Source organism: Eumetopias jubatus, unplaced genomic scaffold (genome assembly GCF_037043125.1).
Source record: "Eumetopias jubatus isolate StellerSeaLion01/CBP00866 unplaced genomic scaffold, mEumJub1_p1.0 scaffold_15, whole genome shotgun sequence".
NCBI lineage: Eukaryota > Metazoa > Chordata > Mammalia > Carnivora > Otariidae > Eumetopias > Eumetopias jubatus.
Window position 1 is genome coordinate 34,591,199 of NW_028274821.1, and position 18,948 is coordinate 34,610,146.

At 35.2% G+C, this 18,948-nt stretch overlaps 1 protein-coding gene across 1 annotated transcript in view; it reads right to left on the reverse strand.

Annotated features, from left to right (window-relative positions):
- Window positions 1-18,948, reverse strand: part of PTPRD (protein tyrosine phosphatase receptor type D) — a 424,904-nt gene that overhangs the window by 74,976 nt on the left and 330,980 nt on the right. The window contains exon 24 of the mRNA XM_088019124.1: window positions 385-508. Coding sequence (XP_087875250.1) covers window positions 385-508 — 124 coding nt within the window. The remainder of the gene's footprint in view (window positions 1-384; window positions 509-18,948) is intronic.

The window sequence follows — 18,948 nt, forward strand, 5'->3', positions numbered from 1 at the left end:
CCACCCCGCCGCCATTTAAAAATAATAGTCGATGAGCATCTTCTGACAATCACTTGTTTATTTATAACCTTCAGCAACCATCATAAAATGGGCAACCTCGATTTGCTTCCCCTCTATAAACATCAATTACATTATGAAGTCTTCCACCTAGAGTCAAGGCAAGAAGCTAATGAGAGATGCTTCTGTGTTATATGGTGTTAGGGATTTTGTGTGCCCAAATATACATAGTATATTTGTATGAGAAAGAAAATGTGAGAATAAGTGATACTGGAATCTTAATTAACTATGTCCATAGATAGCGAAAAACCTAGCTAAAAATATATTTTCATGCACACTCTTAAATTCATGAAAATAAAAGTGTAAATAATGTCTGAATTTCCTTACCTTCTATTGCTGATAGGAGAACCCGGGAATGATCATATGCGATTACATTTGCATATCTATTCTTTGGTTTGTTTACTTCCAAGTTTGAATGTTCCCATGTGAACTGCTGGCCAGGGTCAATTGACTTTAAAAGAAAAACAGCACATAGACACACACAAAATCAATACTTGATAACACGGATTATAGGCATTTATCACAAGTAACAAACATGATTTAAAACGAAAAGTCTGAAGCCACACTTCACCAAAGATGACCCTAGCTATGAAGCTGAACAGTAATATAACTAGCATAACACGAAATGATTAATCATAGTAAAAAACAGTGATAGTCACCAACACTGATTCAAATGAGAAAAATCAATATAGATGTTCTGTGAATATTGGAAAGGCAGGGCTTTAAAAATTGTTTTACTTTTCCATTTCCTTCTCTGCAGCTGGAGTTTACAAATTATCTGGTTCAATATTCCTTCTGGTTCTATGAACATTATTTTATCTTGATTATTCTCCCTACTCTTTCCTGTCAGGACCTAGCCTCACCCTCACATTTACTGGTCATTCACCAGCTTCACTGGACACAGGCTTCGCTGTTCTTTCTTTGCCTATGGGCTTACAACCTGATGGCAACTTAAAATTGTGTCTGTTTCTCCACAACACACTATGACCAGTATCACAAGGCAATTTGTACAATTCAAATAGTTAAGAATAATGGTAAAGAAGGGAAGTTGGTTAAATCTAATAATCATCTTCAAATACCAATTCATGACCCAAAGCAAATAGGATCTACTTGCTTTTCTATTTATTTCCTATTTATTATTGCATTATATTTACAAAGTTTGTTCCTTTTTATTCTTTATTTTAAACTTATTTTTTTCTGATTTTTAGTGACTTTTCTTGATGCCTTCATTCAAACCATTATTCAATAATCTAAAGTAAATATTGTACAGATATAAAATAATATATACATTTTTTATAGTTAAAGCAGAACCATTATTTTGAGACTGAATTCTGGATTTGATTACAAATCTCCAAGGGACTTTTTAATTTCCTACAATGTTAAGGAAATCAAAACATCTTTTCTTTGATCATATGACACTGACACTTTTTTAAGACAATTTCATGGTATATGGAGACATCAGTTCAGTAATTACATAAACATGATTTCAAATGATTAAAGTCAAGTTTTCAGAAATAATGATAAATTGGGTTTATATACAGGTAAAATTCTTTTTTTTTTAAAGATTTATTTATTTATTTGAGAGAGAGAGAATGAGAGAGAGAGAGTACATGAGAGGGGGGAGGGTCAGAGGGAGAAGCGGGCTCCCTTACTGAGCAGGGAGCCCGATGTGGGACTCGATCCCGGGACTCTGGGATCATGACCTGAGCCGAAGGCAGTTGCTTAACCAACTGAGCCACCCAGGCGCCCCAGGTAAAATTCTTTAAAAAAGTAAAGATACTATGTTATGTTAATAGAATTTTTAGCAGTTGTTTTTGATCCTGGGCATTTACCATGCTTCAATATGTATTTGTAGACCTGGAAAGTAAAACATATCAAACTGCTGTTACTTATTAAAGATGTGTATATTTTGTGTTTAATAGGAATGGTAAAGAGTCAACCCATTAACCATCATGAATAGCCTCCAAACATACTAAAATTCTCAGCAGGATAGATTGCAGTCTCTAATTTACTAAGGATTATAAAACCCTTTTTCTTTTCTTAGCCTCTGCTAACCTATATATAACTAGTCTGTCACTGAACAATATTCAGCAAAATAATTTTCCATGCTTTAGAGTCTAAAGGATAATATAATTAGGGGTCTTTCTAGTTTGTTCTTCCAGGGAAGCTCATCATCTCCCCTGTGGAATGTACTTCTCTCCAAGTATCCGGTGAGCTGAAACATGCAGATGCCTGGGTGGAAGACTTCAAGTTAACCTTGAACTTTCTCCACACAAAGCGGCTTTATTTGGTGAGCAAACCCTACCTTAACATTTTTTTAAATCAGTCCCAAATCTACCAGCTCACTGCTACTCCCTAAATCCAATCCTTAAGTATCTGATGTTTGCTTTAACTCTTTGAACTCTCACTCTAATGCACTCTTCATACCAAAGTAGTATTTCTGAAGCTCTGCTCTGGACAGGTTAGGTTCCTGCTTAAGAACTTCCACTGGCTCTGAGTGACCTACAGCTTAGATTCTAAAGTCCTTAGCCACAGTCCTACTTATACATCTTTAATCATCTTTGCATCTACAAAGATGGCTCAATAAATTATGGTTCAATAGGTTTCCTTAAATGAATTCAATTGATGAATAGATGTTGTTGAGAAGAGTTCATAAAAAGAAATCGTGGAGTCATTCTTCCATGTAACATGGGAGTTAAAGAACAGACTATGGAAACTGCAGTGTACAGTGTGCTAAACTAATACTTTAGCACTCATTATCATATGGCTTAATAGTAAAGTATGTGATCCTGAAATTACAACTACCAGTGATATTCCACTTTATACTGAGGAGCATTGCTGAGTACGTAAGCTTCTTACACATTATTCTCTAAAATATCCCAAGAAGCTCCTAGGCTCACTGATGTACGGTGCTTTGGCAAAAGATATTATTTCTTCTGATGGCCCTGTTCTTCAGACTAAGATCACTCACAGATGTGTAAAGTGGCATGCATTTAATTAGACTAATGAAATTATATCTCTCAACACAGATACTGTTAACTCATGTCTATTTTCACTCTTGCCACATATTCCCAGCCTTCTGAATGCTTGATATGATACCTACATTGAAGAGTTTAAAAACCAGTCATAGAAACATGACTTTTATGTCACATGTGTTAATATGTTTAAGCTTAAAGGATGACACATGAGAAGAAGACCTGTAGTAATAGGATAATTATAATAGCTGCCGGGTCATGCACTATCCTGTTTAATTTTCACAAGTGTTATGAAGTACATATTGTTATTTTCCAGACAAAGAACTGAAGTAAAGAAAGATTAATTCAATAAATCTTACTAAGGGCCTTCTCTGTGGCACTATGCGATTTGGTGGTTAAGTAATTTGCTCACACAGCTAGACTCATACATTCACCCTCAAACCCAGGTCTGTGTGATATCAAAGCCCAGCTGATGATTAACAGCTGGTAATTACCAAGCCATGATGCTACTTATCCTGAAGGCCACTGAAAAACGAGGAAGCCCAACACTTAAATGTAACTATTCTTTATCTTGCCAGTCCGAAATGTATTTCTTCCCAGCTGATCATCCTCTGTCATTCTGGGGCAATTACATAAGAAATCAAGTTTTAGAAATGAGGGTGGCTTCACATGGATGATAAAACAGATGGGATGCAGCTTACATTTATACTCGTTTTACACAGATCAAACAAACATTGATTAAATAATGCTAAACTGTCTTTGTGCAACACATACTCATCTATCTGTATCTATCTGTCTGACTGAACGTTTAACAATACACAACATAGGTCATTATTTTGGAGTTTGTCAGAAAGCTGAGAGCAGTAAACTCAGTAAGGAATAACAACTACTGAAAGTAGGTGAGGTATAAGATGACTTTTTTATTGAGAAACAATAAAACTGGTTGAAGAAAATCAAATTTCAATTCTCCATGTTAATGAAGCAAAGTTATCATGGATGAATAAGACCCTAATTCTCAAAACACACCTTTTTTTTTAAATTTATTGATTCACTTATTTGAGACAGAGAGAGAGAGAGAGAGAGAGCACTAGTAGGAGGGGCAGGGAGAGAGAACCTCAAGCAAACGCCCCGCTGAGCACGGAGCCCCATGCGAGGCTCAATCTCACAGCCCTGATATTAGGACCTGAGCAGAAACCAAGACTCAGATACTTAACTGACTGTGTTTTTCTTAGTGCAGGTGATGGTACAGTTGCTTTCCCTCTTTGTGTTCTGGTATTTCTTGCTGAGATCCTCTTAAGGAAGAATAAAATGGCCAACATGGAGAAAGAACAACGCAGGTGTGGAGAAATTGATTTCCACTCTAATCTCATATTTTTGGCCAACCCACCATGACCATGTATCTTCCTACTATAAAGTTAAACTGACCCAACATTATTCAAAACAATTTGAAATAAGCACCCTTGTTCCTAGTGGATTCAATTTCTTCCTGCTGTTGGCATGTGGTTTTCTTCAGCCTGACTCTCTTCTCATCCTTTCAACTCTATTTATCCAAACAACTTTTGGTGAGATATCCCCTCCTTCCCAGAACTCAATCCCAAATTCTACCCTCACGAGCTGGAATCCTGGCCAGGTTTTCTGTAGCTGCCCTGGAGGAAAGTTTGCAAGTTGGAAATAAAGCAAGCTAGATGTATTCACTCCAAATTTGATTAGTAGACTTTTTAAAAAAATAAGCTATATGGCATTTGTACATTGCATTGTCACAGAATTTGTAAACAAGAATGCTACCTCCTGTTTCCTTTTGTTTCAACAAGGCCCTTGAATGTACTGGATGAAGAGTACGTAGCACCTAAACTTTCCCTACATGTCAAACTATATTACTTTGCTTCCCTACCTGCACACGGGACACATGACACACTCCCCCTCCATCCCCAATACCTATGACTGAATCATTCTAATACTAACAGATCTTCAGCTCAATGGTATTGCCTTACTGAGAACAGTGACCAAAGAAAAACCTCCCTGTAATTTAAAGAAGGGAAAATCTTGAGTAGACAGCAACTAATGTCAAATACTTTGCATTTATGTAGTCTTTAACTTGATGGTCTGAAAGTTCTAATTTTTTTTTTAACCAACTAGAACTTTGTCTTAAAATAGGTAAGTGGGAAAAAATAGATAAGTGGAAAAATAAACTACCTATAATGGATTTATAATTTTGCACTATATTCTTGATAAAGTCAGATTTAAAATATATTTTATATCCGATAGTTATAATAACACTTATATAACATTTACTGTGTTTTCTTTGTGCTTCGCATATATCAACTAATTTTATCTTCACAAAGAGCCTAGAAGTACCATTGTGATCACCATTCTCCAAATGAGGAAACTGAGATGCAGAGAAATTAAATAACTTTCTCAGGGTCAAACAGCTAGTAAACTCTGTTGGGGGCCCAGGTATTCTGGACCCCAGTCTGAATGCCTGGCTGCCATATTATGCTTCTTTTCTGGCCAAGTTTGAGATTTCTGGATTGTTTTACATAGGTCTTTCCATTATGCTTCTGAAATACAATGAGAGATTTGGAAACAAAAATCTCTATGGTGCTTCTAATTTATATTTATAATTCTAAACTCAAAACAAGGGAGTGCTCATAAATTTGCACATCACATTACAGTCATTGATTAAAACTGCATCCAGAGAGTGACCTTTTTTGATAAAGCTGAAGTCATCAACTTAAAGCAAGTCCTTTCAATATGGTTCTGCAAAATTTCAACTTCTCTACCAAGAAGAAAAATATAATCCACATGTGCAAGCTCTCTACAATACTCGTTGTTGTGTGTCCCACTTCTCCTCACTCCACCAAGAGAAAAACTTCAAACCATTCCCTTTAGAAACTCATCAAAGAGAAACCACAAAAAAGCTATATCCTGTTTTTGTGTGTTTTAAAACAACAACAATTTAATTATATGGAAGGAATAGACCAGCTACTTGACTAGGCAAACTATGGGTCAGACTAACCATCATTTTTACTGGAAATTGAACTTTCAATGACCTTAACCTCCAGAAAAACCCTATTGTTCCACAGAGTTCCTAATCAGTAGGCTCATTTAGTCCTTAGTGTGGTTTGAACCCAAATACTTTCAAGCCTTTTCTGAGGTTTAGAAGAGCAATCTGCCATTGACTATATTTCTGCAATGAAGCCTTTTTAAATTCTCATTCATTCATATTCTCTCTCTTCCAGATTGAAAATGGTAAATTAATATGTATCCATTTGAAAAAGACCCACGTTTGCATAGTTGAGAAGGGCTATATTTTGCACAATTAGCAAAGGCCTGCAATTGGTATAATGAGTACTTTCTTCAAAGAGAAGAACATGCTTTCAGTTGAATCCAATGATACTTTAAGAAGAGGAATGTGAAGAAGGAGTGGAAAGTATGATCATGAGCAAAGTCTGGAGGTCAGAGCCCCTGCATCCCAGGTGCTGGCTTCCTCTTTGCCCATGGTTAGCTTTGGCAGTCTGCTCTGTTCCCTTTTTCTATTAATGTCTTCCCAGATTGGTGCCCTCATCTCCTCTCTTCTCCTTTACCCAAATGGTTATCAAAACTTCCTAAGTCTTTTCCTATAAAAGCATCTCTGATCTAGGCCACAATTAGAATCTGAAGGACTGAAAAAGGGACTTTTCAAGACTCTCAATGTTAACTAATGAATGCATTTGGGAGTTCTCTATCTTTAAGTGGAAAGATGAACAATTTATAAATGTATAACACTTGCAAAGTCATTAAAAATATTTCAACCAGGTATTTTTATATACAATTAATTTTTTTCTTCAAATAAGTCATAAAATTGTATTACCTTATCTGTTGTCTAGTGGTTTGATTTGCAATCCCAATTACAGTATATTACGTAACAAATACTTATAGAGAAGTACTTGAAGTAATAATTTATTTATATTAGAATTGATATGTAGAGAAGCAAAAAGGAGATACTATACTCATTGTAAACCATTCAGCCATATGAGATGAATAAATATTTGAGGCAACCAGTTGATGAATATTTTTTTTTCTAGATTATATCTTGGCACTAAGAATGAGTTAGCTTATTTTCTTTGAGAATTCCATTTACTCCTAGAAGTATATTTAACTTTGTCGTAATTTACCATAAATTCAAAATGACAATAAAACAGTAAGGCAACAACAACAACAACAAATACCAGATTCTTTTTCAATTCAGTAGGACAATGCTATGTGATCTCTGGAATGCAGATAAGCTATTTTACTACTTTTAATGTGTGACTGGAAAAAAATGATTTTTGACAGAACTTTTCAAATGAGAGTTCAGAAGAGAACATACAACTTTAAGATCTGAAGATTTAAAAGGCCAGATTTTTTATTATACTCTTTTTTTTAATGTGCCTCAACATTTTCCTAGATAGTACTGAATGCAGAAAAGAAAAATTCCTAGTTCCTAAAGGCAATGTTCTAGAAGAATGACGGCAGTGATACCTTTAATCCTAATGTTTTAGTTTTTCCCTATTTATCTCCTAGATCAAATTAAAGTGTGTAATAAGAAAGCGATAGAATTATAGTTGATGTTCTTAAAGACTAGAGCTTCATGGATAATCATTTTTACAAATAGAATTCACAGACTAGGATTTCTGATGTTACTTGGAAAAGCAACAATAATTAAAAGATTTCCAGACAGTTTGGGGCAAGAAAAGGTTATTAAAATTTTATTAAATTGCTCTGATTAAAGAGATAAAGTTGATTGAATTGATAGAAAGTAATTACAGTGTTTATAAAAAGAACTGTGTATAGGTAACAAATAAAATTATCTATTGATTACAATCTATGCACAGCATTAAACTGAATAAATTCACAGTGGCATCCTTTCTTTTCTGTGAACAGCACGGCACTAGATTCTGGCACCAAATTAACAAGATGAATGCATTAATTCCTCACCACTCTGTAAATGCTGCCACGTTTGTATTGACCCAAAAGTATTAAGTAAAATAATACAAGTAAAACACCTGATGCAAAGTTCTCGGTGAAAGAATGGTGGATGTTTTCCTTTTCCTGCCTCCATCCACTGACTTGTGTGAGAACATCCTGATTTAAGACAATCTCAGTGTCCAAGGAATGTCTGCTTTCTCCCTGATGCTAAGTGGATCAATCTCCTTTGACACTGAAGCATAAAACTAACGCAAGTGCCCAGTTAATCTAGGCAAAGAAATCACTTCTGTCCTCCCACTTGCTATTTAACATTATGTCCATCTATATCGTTTGGAAACTGATCTACTTTTCTGGGGCAGATAACAACAACTACCACCAAAAACAGAACACAAATAACCACATATATATCTCAGGTTTCCATTTCATTTAAGACCTGACCATTCAGAAATACAGTGTAAAAGTAGATTCAAAAACAAAACTAACTGGGGTGCCTGGGTGGCCCTTTCGGTTAAGCATCTGATTCTTGGTTTCGGCTCAGGTCCTGGCCTCAGGGTTGTGAGATCGAGCCCCATGTAGGACTCTGCCCTCAGCGTGGAGTCTGCTTGAGTTTTTCTCTCCCTCTGCCCCTCCCCCCATGCTCTCTCTCTCTCTAAAATGTATAAATCAATCTTTTAAAAAATTTAAAAAATTGATGAATGAAGAGTGTTTTTGTAATTGTTTTGTGCCTTCTATTTTAACAGCATTTTATAAGTAATAATATAAGGAAGACGAATCATCATCTTGTTTTTTTAGCGTTTGATCAGTTGAGTTTTAAGTGATACAATAATTTTTCTTTATCAACTATGCTGATTTCTAACCTAATTTTAAAACACTATTCTTTCCCTCATTTTACTCTACCTAGCGTACGCAAATGTATTTTAGTCTTTCAGTGTTACCTTGTTGCTATTTAATTAAAAATTTGTTAAAACTTTGTTTCCTCTCCCATTTTTATTTTCGGATGGGAGAGGAAAATCAGGTGAGTTTCCAAACTGAAATATGAATAAACATTTGTTAATGTTCAATCAATGCCTTTCACATCTTATTTCCTTATCAAAGAATAAAAGTTTTAATGAAAAAACATGACACTTCCTCCAAATCTGTGACGGAATACAGAAAATCCCAAGTAATCACTTAAAAAAATTCCCCTACCTCATTCCATCCCCAAATGTATTTAGTGTAACTATCCAGTTGAAACAGGCTGAGTTTCTACCTGTGTCTTTTGTTCAGTGTGTCTTTACATATATGTATGTATTTTTACACATATACATACTAAAAACCCCTTGCTGTTAATATTATTACTCCTTACAGGTAAGGACACAGTATACTGTACTAAATATAGGCTTCGAATTAAAGAAGACACACAGGTTGAACATTACTACTTATACCCATGGTGTTCAAGTAGCTTAGAAAGTATTACAACCTAAAGTGTCATGTTTATTTTCTTCCATGTTACATGTGGCAAGCAAACTAGAAAGGCTAGAACAAATTAACACAATCTAGAGTTTTAGAGTTTATTTCTAAAAGATTAATTTCAGAGATTAATTTGTTTTGTTAAAATGTATATTTGCTTTATAATGTAAAATTAGACTAATCCAGATAAAATATATTAGAAAAATGTCTGTACTTTGATAATTTTATATACTTGACCTTTGGGGAAAAAATGGAATCACTTGAGGATATCACTAAGGGGTTATAATTCATTTGGTGTTGTATACTCAGTGTTTGGCATATAGTTGATTTTAGTCTTTTTTTTTTAAATTTTTTATTGTTATGTTAATCACCATATATTACATCATTTGTTTTGGTGTAGTGTTCCATGATTCATTGTTTGTTCATAACACCCAGTGCTCCATGCAGAATGTGCCCTCTTTAATACCCATCACCAGGCTAACCCATCCCCCTACCCTCCTCCCCTCTAGAAACCTGTTTGTTTTTCAGAGTCCATCATCTCTCCTGGTTCGTCTCCCCCTCTGACTTATTCCCCTTCATTCTTCCTCTCCTGCTATCTTCTTCTTTTTCTTTTTTCTTAAAATATGTTGCGTTATTTGTTTCAGAAGTACAGATCTGTGATTCAACAGTCTTACACAATCCGGCATATAGTTGATTTTAAAATGTATTTATAGAATGAATGACTGAAATGCATTACAGGCGGGATATATAGCAACAGTGACTTTTACCCCAGAACCTCAAAAATAGTTAAATAAGTTTCCCTGCTGAACATGTGACTATTAAGTAAACATATATTTGAATAGATCAGAGATATATAAAATGTTTTTAAATAGTCCAAATGGCTCCTAGGCTCATACTTGTCTGTAACCTGATTCATGATAAGAGCCATCTTGGACTTTGGCACATTTGAAATTCTTTCTAAGTGAACAGGTATAATAGCCTTCCATGCTATGATTTCCAACTTTCATATATCCACTCACTACTCTGAAGTATCACATAGGGACTGTTTGCCAGGAAACAATCCTGTATACATCATATTACCAAATTTTCTGGATATACTACCTATGTGCGCATACTGTTAACCATTTTAATACAGTGGGTTTTTCCTTCATTTTAGGGGGATGTTTGTTTTAACAAACGTGCTCCTCAGTGGTCTCAGGGCCACTTGTTGGCCCTTGTGGGGAGAATTGGGAGGGTCTGATCAGATGGAAGGTTAAACAGCCCAGGATTCAGCTCTGGCATAGGGTTTAAGTCAGGATAGGGGGCTTATATCCCAGTTTACACTTTTGTCCCAATTTCATTATCAAAGTGCCATCTTTCAAAGTGTCCCAATTTGGGTGATAAATTAGAAGGTTAGAGTAGACTCTAACTTCCTTGTATACATAATCTATATCTTGGGGTCTGGGTGAGCTTCAAGATACAGTGACATAACCATCACAGCCAAGTGAGCATGTATACACAGAAAGAGAATAAGAGACAGACAGATACTAAGTTCATTTACAAACTCTATCACATGGACAGGTGGGTGGGGGAAAGTAAAGATAGCAATTTCTGCAGAGCAACACCTGTCTCCACTTATCTATTCTGCTGCTGTAAGAGTGGAATAAATCCTGAATGTGACAAGGTGGTTGGCCTGACACATTGATTCACCTTGTTCCACTTTTCTATGGAGCTGCACAGAAGAGAGAGAAAGGAAGAGAACAGAACATGTGACTCTTAACACACATTTACCCTGTTATGTATAAAACTAGCAATTTGGCTTCTTCAAATTATATTTTTTTTTCTTTTTTCTGGGGCAGGGTGGAGGCTGGAAGGAATGTGGTGGTGCAGAAGCTGGTTGGATGTGTGTTCAGTTATGGAGGAAAAGTGCAAAGTTAACTGATTTTATGCATTGATAATTCTATAGAAAAAATCTTTAATCTTTTGTCTAATTCACATTTTATATTTTAAAATTATTGCTGAAATATTAAGTAGAATTATCTCATAATTTCTTTCTTTTTTTTAACACTCTGGAAATGGAACCATGGACTTACTCTGTTGCTTGAGTATTACACAATTCAATCATCAAACATGTCTTCAAGTATAATATGTTCTAAAGTATTAGAACATATATTAAAATATGCCTGCATTAACATAGCTAAAGGAAAGCTAGGTCAGTCAAGAGGAGACAAAGTAACTCGTAGACACACAGAAAATGGAACATCAGAAAGGTTGATGAGCATGATTACCTGATCCTCTGAGAGAGACAATAGCACCCAGTCATTAGAGCTTGACAACATGGCCATGGACATCACAAACCTAATGAAAGTGAGGTCTTTGGGACCCAATTACCTCTCACATTTACAAAGGTAAGGATCAGGCCTTGGAGTAAAGTGACCACCATATCAAGGTACTTTCATGGTCTGGAGGCCTGGCCTGTGATCTCTTTGCCTCCCCATCTGACTCACCTTCATCCTACCATGCAACTTCTTCAAATTCATCATCTCCTAGGATTAGATTCTGGCCATTCTGTCAGGCACTAAACTCTGCCTAAAAGCCTTGAAAGTGAAAGATATGTCTTTCTCCTGGACAAATGTATAGAGTAGCCACTATAGAACCATGATAATAGTGGGGGGAAGAAAGGAAATAACCTTATTATTTTCAGAGACTGGTTAAATGACTTGGATAATGAAAAACCTATGAAGCTATTGAAACTATGTATCTACTGACATAAAGACATCCACTTTTATTGTTAAATTAAAATGGCATTATTAAAATATATACTTATATTTTAATATATTATATATACTATATTATATATATAGATATTTATAGATATATATATGAACATATATATATACACACACATATGTACATAAACCTAGAATATTATATATCAATGCTACTAACACTTATCTCTGAGATGCAGAGATTGATAATGTTTAATTAAACAAGGATGCCATTAGACTGAGGGGGGATTTAATGTTGTGGTAGCCTATGGAAGCAAATCAAAATCTAAGCCTGTAAATGCCTCAAGATTACAAAATCAAAACTAGTCATAGCCAACTAAGCTTTAAGCTACAGTCAATCAATAATTTCCCTTCTTTGCTTCCAGACTTCCCTTATATGAGTTTTTGCCCTGGCTCCTGTTGGTAGAGTGCTCCTAAACATTTCTGGTGTGGTGCTGCCCAATTTGAATCAATTTTTGCTAAGATAAACTCTTAAAAAGTTTAACATGGCTCAGTTTATCTTTTTTTTAAAGATTTTATTTTTTTAAGTAATCTCTACATGCAATGTGGGGCTCAGACCTACACCCCGAGACTAAGAGTCGCATGCTCTACCGACTGAGCCAGCTAGGTGCCCCTCAGTTTATCTTTTAACAATAATTATTTTAATATTTTACACTTGTTATCTGTGTTCTTTAATTTTTCAATTTGTGAACATTGTACTACTTTCCAAAAATGAGGGCAAACGGGAGCTGCAGGACACTTCCCAACTGCACATTTGACTTCTTGTCATGCTAGATGCAGAGGATGCAGATTATAGGATTCAACACTCTGGAGGATATTTTGTGAAATCCATGTCAAGGTTTGCAACTGTCTTTTCTGGCTAGAGACAAAGCTCAGTGTAGATTTATGACCAGGAAAAAATATTGAAAGAGCCAACGCTAAATTAGATTGTCTCCCTCTAACCTCATCAAAGAATGGTACTGTGAAGTAATCAGGTTACACTACTTCTTATTTTGATGATAATGATGATGATAATGATGAGTGCATCATCATTATGCACTGAGTCTCATGTACAGTGATCCTTAAAACAAATTTAGGTAGATACTCTTATCTCCACATTACAAATAAAGAAATTGAGGCCTAGAAGAGTTAAGACACTTTCCACAAATCATGCTGGTAGTTCATAAAGCTGTGGAACTGGGATGTGAGTCCAGAGTTCTCTGACTTTGGAGTCTGAGCTCTTAACTACTACACTCTAATGCATGTATATTAAATTACAACTTTAAATTTACTTTCATAAAGTTCAATTCCTTATTTCAAAACTGTGAACAAAAAGGAAAATAGATTAAAGACCAGATGTCTCTGTCAGTTTGGTTTAATGATACATTAATCCCACAGTACTTTCCACTTTCCACTTTCAATTTTTCTTTTTTGAAAATGAAAGCCAAGCTCTAACTTTCTATATGGCTAGATTTTAACATGCTTCTTATTAAAATAAAAAGAGTGGGATCTTAAGTATAATCTTTACCCTATGTAATTGGGACCAATTAGGACAGGGATTTCAATCTCTTTCATTTCCACCCTCCCAACCATACCCCCTCTCCTACCCCCATTCCCATACCCACAAATTTTGCAGGAAAAGAGAGAAAGCTGATATGCATTCATTTCTTGGAACTGAATAGTCACAATGGAGCAAAGGGTAGAGTAGTATTGACAGAAACCACTGAGAATGGTGAGAGACCAATAACTCATGAATAACAAGTCTGCACTAACAGTTTTAATGACTATCCTAATGGTTTAATGGATGGCACTTTAATAGGATTTCTAGTACAATCCTTCTGAAAGCTTGTCTTCAATAAATCTGTCATTAACAAAGAGCTGAATTGCTTCACCACATAACTATAGTTTACTGAATCTGAACATAACAAGATTATGGCAGTTGTCATCCTGTATTACCAGCCTGGTCTCAAATATTCTGTTCACTATTGTGAGAGAGACAGCTACATACTCAAAATGTAGGTTGCCAGTGAAAGAGGCATATTTATAGTAAGGGGATGCAGTAGGCATTTAACAAAATACAACAGAAAGCTCACAATCATCAGTTTATGTGCACAAAGACAAAAGTAGAAACAGTAACTGTAATCCAAACACATAGGTGTTTGTGACCACTGAAACTTGAAAAACTCATTGGAGTTCTTTTTGAAATAACTCATTGAATGTTTGGGATAATGAGGTTTGGAATGCCCATGGCACTTTCTACATTTGTCTCAGATTTGTTTATGTTGTCTCATTTCCTATACTGAATTAAAGTTCTTTAAAGTCAGGGATTGCCATATTGTGTTCTTCAGTGTACTTGCCATCTCAATATAAATGTTGAACTGGCTACAGTCAGTCCTAGTGAATATTCCTAAATTCCAACACTTGCCCCCCCTTTTTTAAAGATTATATTTACTTATTTATTTAGAGAGAGAGCACAAGTAGGGGGAGGGGCAGAGGGAGAGGAGAGAGAGAGAATTTCAAGCACTTTTTGTGCTGCGCACGGAGCCTAACGTGGGGCTCGATCTCACGACACTGAGATCATGACCTGAGCCAAAATCAAGAGTTGACACTTAACTGAGTGAGCCACCCAAGTGCCCCCCATTGGCTCCCTTTTGATCTGCCCAAGTCAGAGGTTCTCAATTTTGACTTTTTCCCACTGGAATACCTCTTGTCTGGAGAGAACTTTCTTATCCTTTCTGTTTTTCTAAATCCTACCCTTCTTTCAAGGTTCAGCTCAAATTACATTGTTCTAATGCACTCCTACCTAGAGACCTCTCCCACACTCTTCCAAATGTACCCACCACCATATGGCATAGTGTGGACCATCCATTTCACAGCTAGGTTTAGTCTTGTAACATTTCCTCCTTTAAGGTTATTTAAAATCATTTTAGCTTTTCTTTTCATTTGGTAATTCCTTAATTCCCCAACTCTATTGTAAATTCCTGAACAAAATACAGTCTACTATGTATCTTTGTAGTCTATAAAACCATTAGCCCAGTCCAGATGCAAGTAACACATATAGATACTATTTTAACAATTTCAGATTTTTGTCTCATTTTCCATGAAAGTCTTTTGAAATTGGGAAACTCATTTCTTCTGTAATTATACTTTCACCCCCTGATTAATAATGCTGAGTCTTAAAATATATACAAAATTTTGAACCTGATGATAACCGACTGATGCATTTCAGATTATCTTCTCTAATAACGTTGTAAATTCATTGGCTTTACTGCAATTTATATTGATTATCAAGACTACTGAAAATAACCCAGTGGCTAAGCTATAATTCATTAAGCTTTCACAAATTGAATAAGGCCTAGAATATGTTAGAAGAAAAAAAATATCCCTTCTCAGAGCCAATGTTGGAAAAATTTGAATTGACATACCCTTACTAAGGGAATCTGTGTATGTCTATTTACAAGTAATATTATATAAAAATTACTTTCTTTTTTCAAAATTGAAAATATTATCAATCAAGCTTTCCAATAAATGTAAATGGAATTTTATTCTGGAAAATAAATATAATTATATTTGAATTTATTTAAAATATCTTTTGTTTTTTAAGAATAATCATTAGATTATAGCTCTGCTTTTTTTACACAGCATAAATCTTATTTATTCCAATTTGAGGGTATACTTTGATAATTTAATGAGATAGCAAACAAAATACAAAGAAGCCAAACAATCTTATAAAGAGCAATATGGGTAAAGTAACAAATATAAAAATGTGTTCTAACAAACTTCTTTTATCAATATAAATATTAAAATACAAGTAGATTACCTTAACCAACAATTTATAATAAGGGAAGAACAGACAGAAAGCGATCTGTATGATATTTGAGGATCTCATATTTCTTTCTGGAGGTACATATTTCATCCAGATAGAAAATTTTGTTTGAAATTATTTTTTTAGTGTTCAATGATTCATTAGTTGAAATTATAACCCAAAATACTATGCTTGATACCTGCTCTCACAGCCTAGCCAAAAATTCAGAAGTTCTGCCACAGAAACATAATAAAGAACAAATGTTCCCTTAATCTTAACACACATTCAAGTAACAGAATATGAGAAAGAAGAATATGAGTTTTCTCTAAAATGAGTCCAAAAACCTACAAGTTTTAAGGATTTCTTTTTCTGTCCAAGAAATTAGCAAATTTAGACTTTGAAGAACAGATTTTAGATAGCTGCTAGAACTCTAACTGGATTTCTAAATCACTGAATTTATTGAATATTAGAAAACCAAAAAAATCTCATCATGGTGAATATAACAAATACAAACTAAAATCCAAGTTGCATTACACTGGAGTAAAACTTATAGCTGCATGATATCGGAACCCTGACAAAGTCCAGTTTGGCAGATTTGGCCTAATGTTTAGAGTGAAAAACTGAAGGAAATTTTAGGCTCAGAATTCAAGAGCAAGGATTATTATGTATTATTCATCTTTGTACCCCCCAACACCTAGCAAAGTACCCAGCACATAGTAAGAACTCAGTAAAGGTTTGTTGCATGAGATGAACAGAATACAAAGCTGGGAAAGAAAAGAGACCTCTAAAGAAACAGACATTCATGTTCTTGGAAAATTTTTTTAGACATAGCCAATTTTTAGAATTGTGCTCAGGGATATTTGGAAGAAAAGAGCAGCTTTGTCTCACAGAGTTCATTTGTTTATTCTCTAATGAAAATTATAATCCTTGGTCTGTGGCTTCACAATTGGTTGCTGTGGAATGATTATAGATCAAAAACAAAAAGATTACATCCCTTTTCAAGAACAAATGAGTAGCAAGAGCAGATGAAGTCTGGAGGAAACAAAGATGTTTTTTCATGCAAATATTTTAATGATAAAACTGCAGAGAGATAAATACTGAAACTACTAGTCTTTGTAAAAATTGCTAAATTTTTAGCTTTGAGGAAAGGTGATTTTTCTTCCCTTTAAAGCTGACTCTGAGAAATGAATATTCCAGATCATTTTTCTTCATAGACTGAGTAGAGGAAAAGTGAGTTCTGCAACCAGCATTCTTCCACTCCTTCGTTTCAAGCGGGGTAGTGAATGGCTTCCTTATCTGTGCCCAGAATCCTTGTCAGGAAGCTTGATTTCCTGCACTGTTCTAATGATATACTGTCCAAGGGAGGCTCACCAAGGAAAGCCAAAGTTGGATTCCCTACCTAGATGGAGAACCATTGTCCATCAAGTTGTAGCTTCCCTGTGCCCATAGGACCTCTCTTCCCACAGGACCTCTCCTGCAGTACAGTAATATTATAACCTACTGAAGCACCTTTATTCATAGGTTGGTAAATGATGATACTTCGATATTTCGATATCATGTTACGCTTGGGAAGAGAGAGAAGCGAAGAGCAAATCAGATTCCTGCTTCATTTTTGAAACATTCCTACATTCATTTGAGAAAAGTTAGCATGCTAGTCACAAGGATACCCCCAAAAAAATGATGCATTCCTTGTCCTGAAGAAGATTTGATTATTATAGTGGAAGACTCACAAGTAAAACAATGAAGACTGCAATCCTTTGTATTACCAGGGACTCAAGTACAGCAAAAAGCAAATCAAACCTGCCCCATAGTGACAGACACCTGTCTTGTCTTAATTTTGGCCTTCCACACTCAAGCTACCCCCAACTCTGACACTTCTGTCTTCAAACAACTCCCCAGTGTCATTGGTTCCCTCCATCAGTTGTTTAAAAACAGTGCAAACAAAAGAAATATAAATCTTCACCAAAAAGGAGGGGGGAAAAAGCCTAGTGGTCTCCTTGAGTCTTTATAAAATACCCATTTAATGTTCAAATACAAAGTAAATCTACTGAATTGTACACCTTAAAATGGTGAATTTTATAATACATGAATTGTATCTTGATAAAGTGATAAGAAAAACATACAGAAATATATCACATAAATTATTTTTTGCTAGGAAACATTGTTCTTTTCAATAAATAGAAATTGACTTCTATCACAATCATTGACAGCTACCCAAATTTCTAGTACTGTTTTTGATTTGGATTCTCATATAGGAAGCAAAACTTCTTTGATGTTTCTAAATAACCTAACTTTGACATGGATGACTACAGTTTTATTTTCAGAAAACTTTCCCCTTTATTCATCAGTTTGTTTTTGTCTAGGAAGTCTACCTAAAAAACATCAGCTTTTGCATGATGTTAGATGTGAAGCTAGCTGAATGACTTCAGCCACATCTCATTTAGCCGTATCACTTAACTTCCTAGAAAAAAATGTCTTCTCTTTAGCAAAACATCGGGGCGGACTACATTCAAAGATTTTAGGAATCCTCAAATATAACTCCACAGTGGAAACTTTATGACACTGATTCCAAACCTCTGAAACTTTAGGACAGTTTTTTTTTTTTTTTCTTTTGTAGGATAATGGGAGAATCCTTGAGCTGTGACAGGGAGGATCAATATGGAAGGAATAGAAAAGGAACAAAAAAGGAAATCAATGCCCAGTTGCACAGCAACACCCAACAACTCCAATACTTAGGCTGAAAATTTTTATTTTTCTCATGTCTCAGCTGATGACAATGAGGTCAATTAATTACCATGGGGGGAAAACGAGACTGAGTTCTCCTACCTTTGCTAATGCAGCACCCTAACTGCTCTTAATACAAAGGGAGGCAGCATTTCACTGTTCATTAACCATCCTAATTACGGTTTCTCAATCACTTCAGCCATGTCTGCACTCCCGAGTTATAGAACACCAATAGAAGAGATTG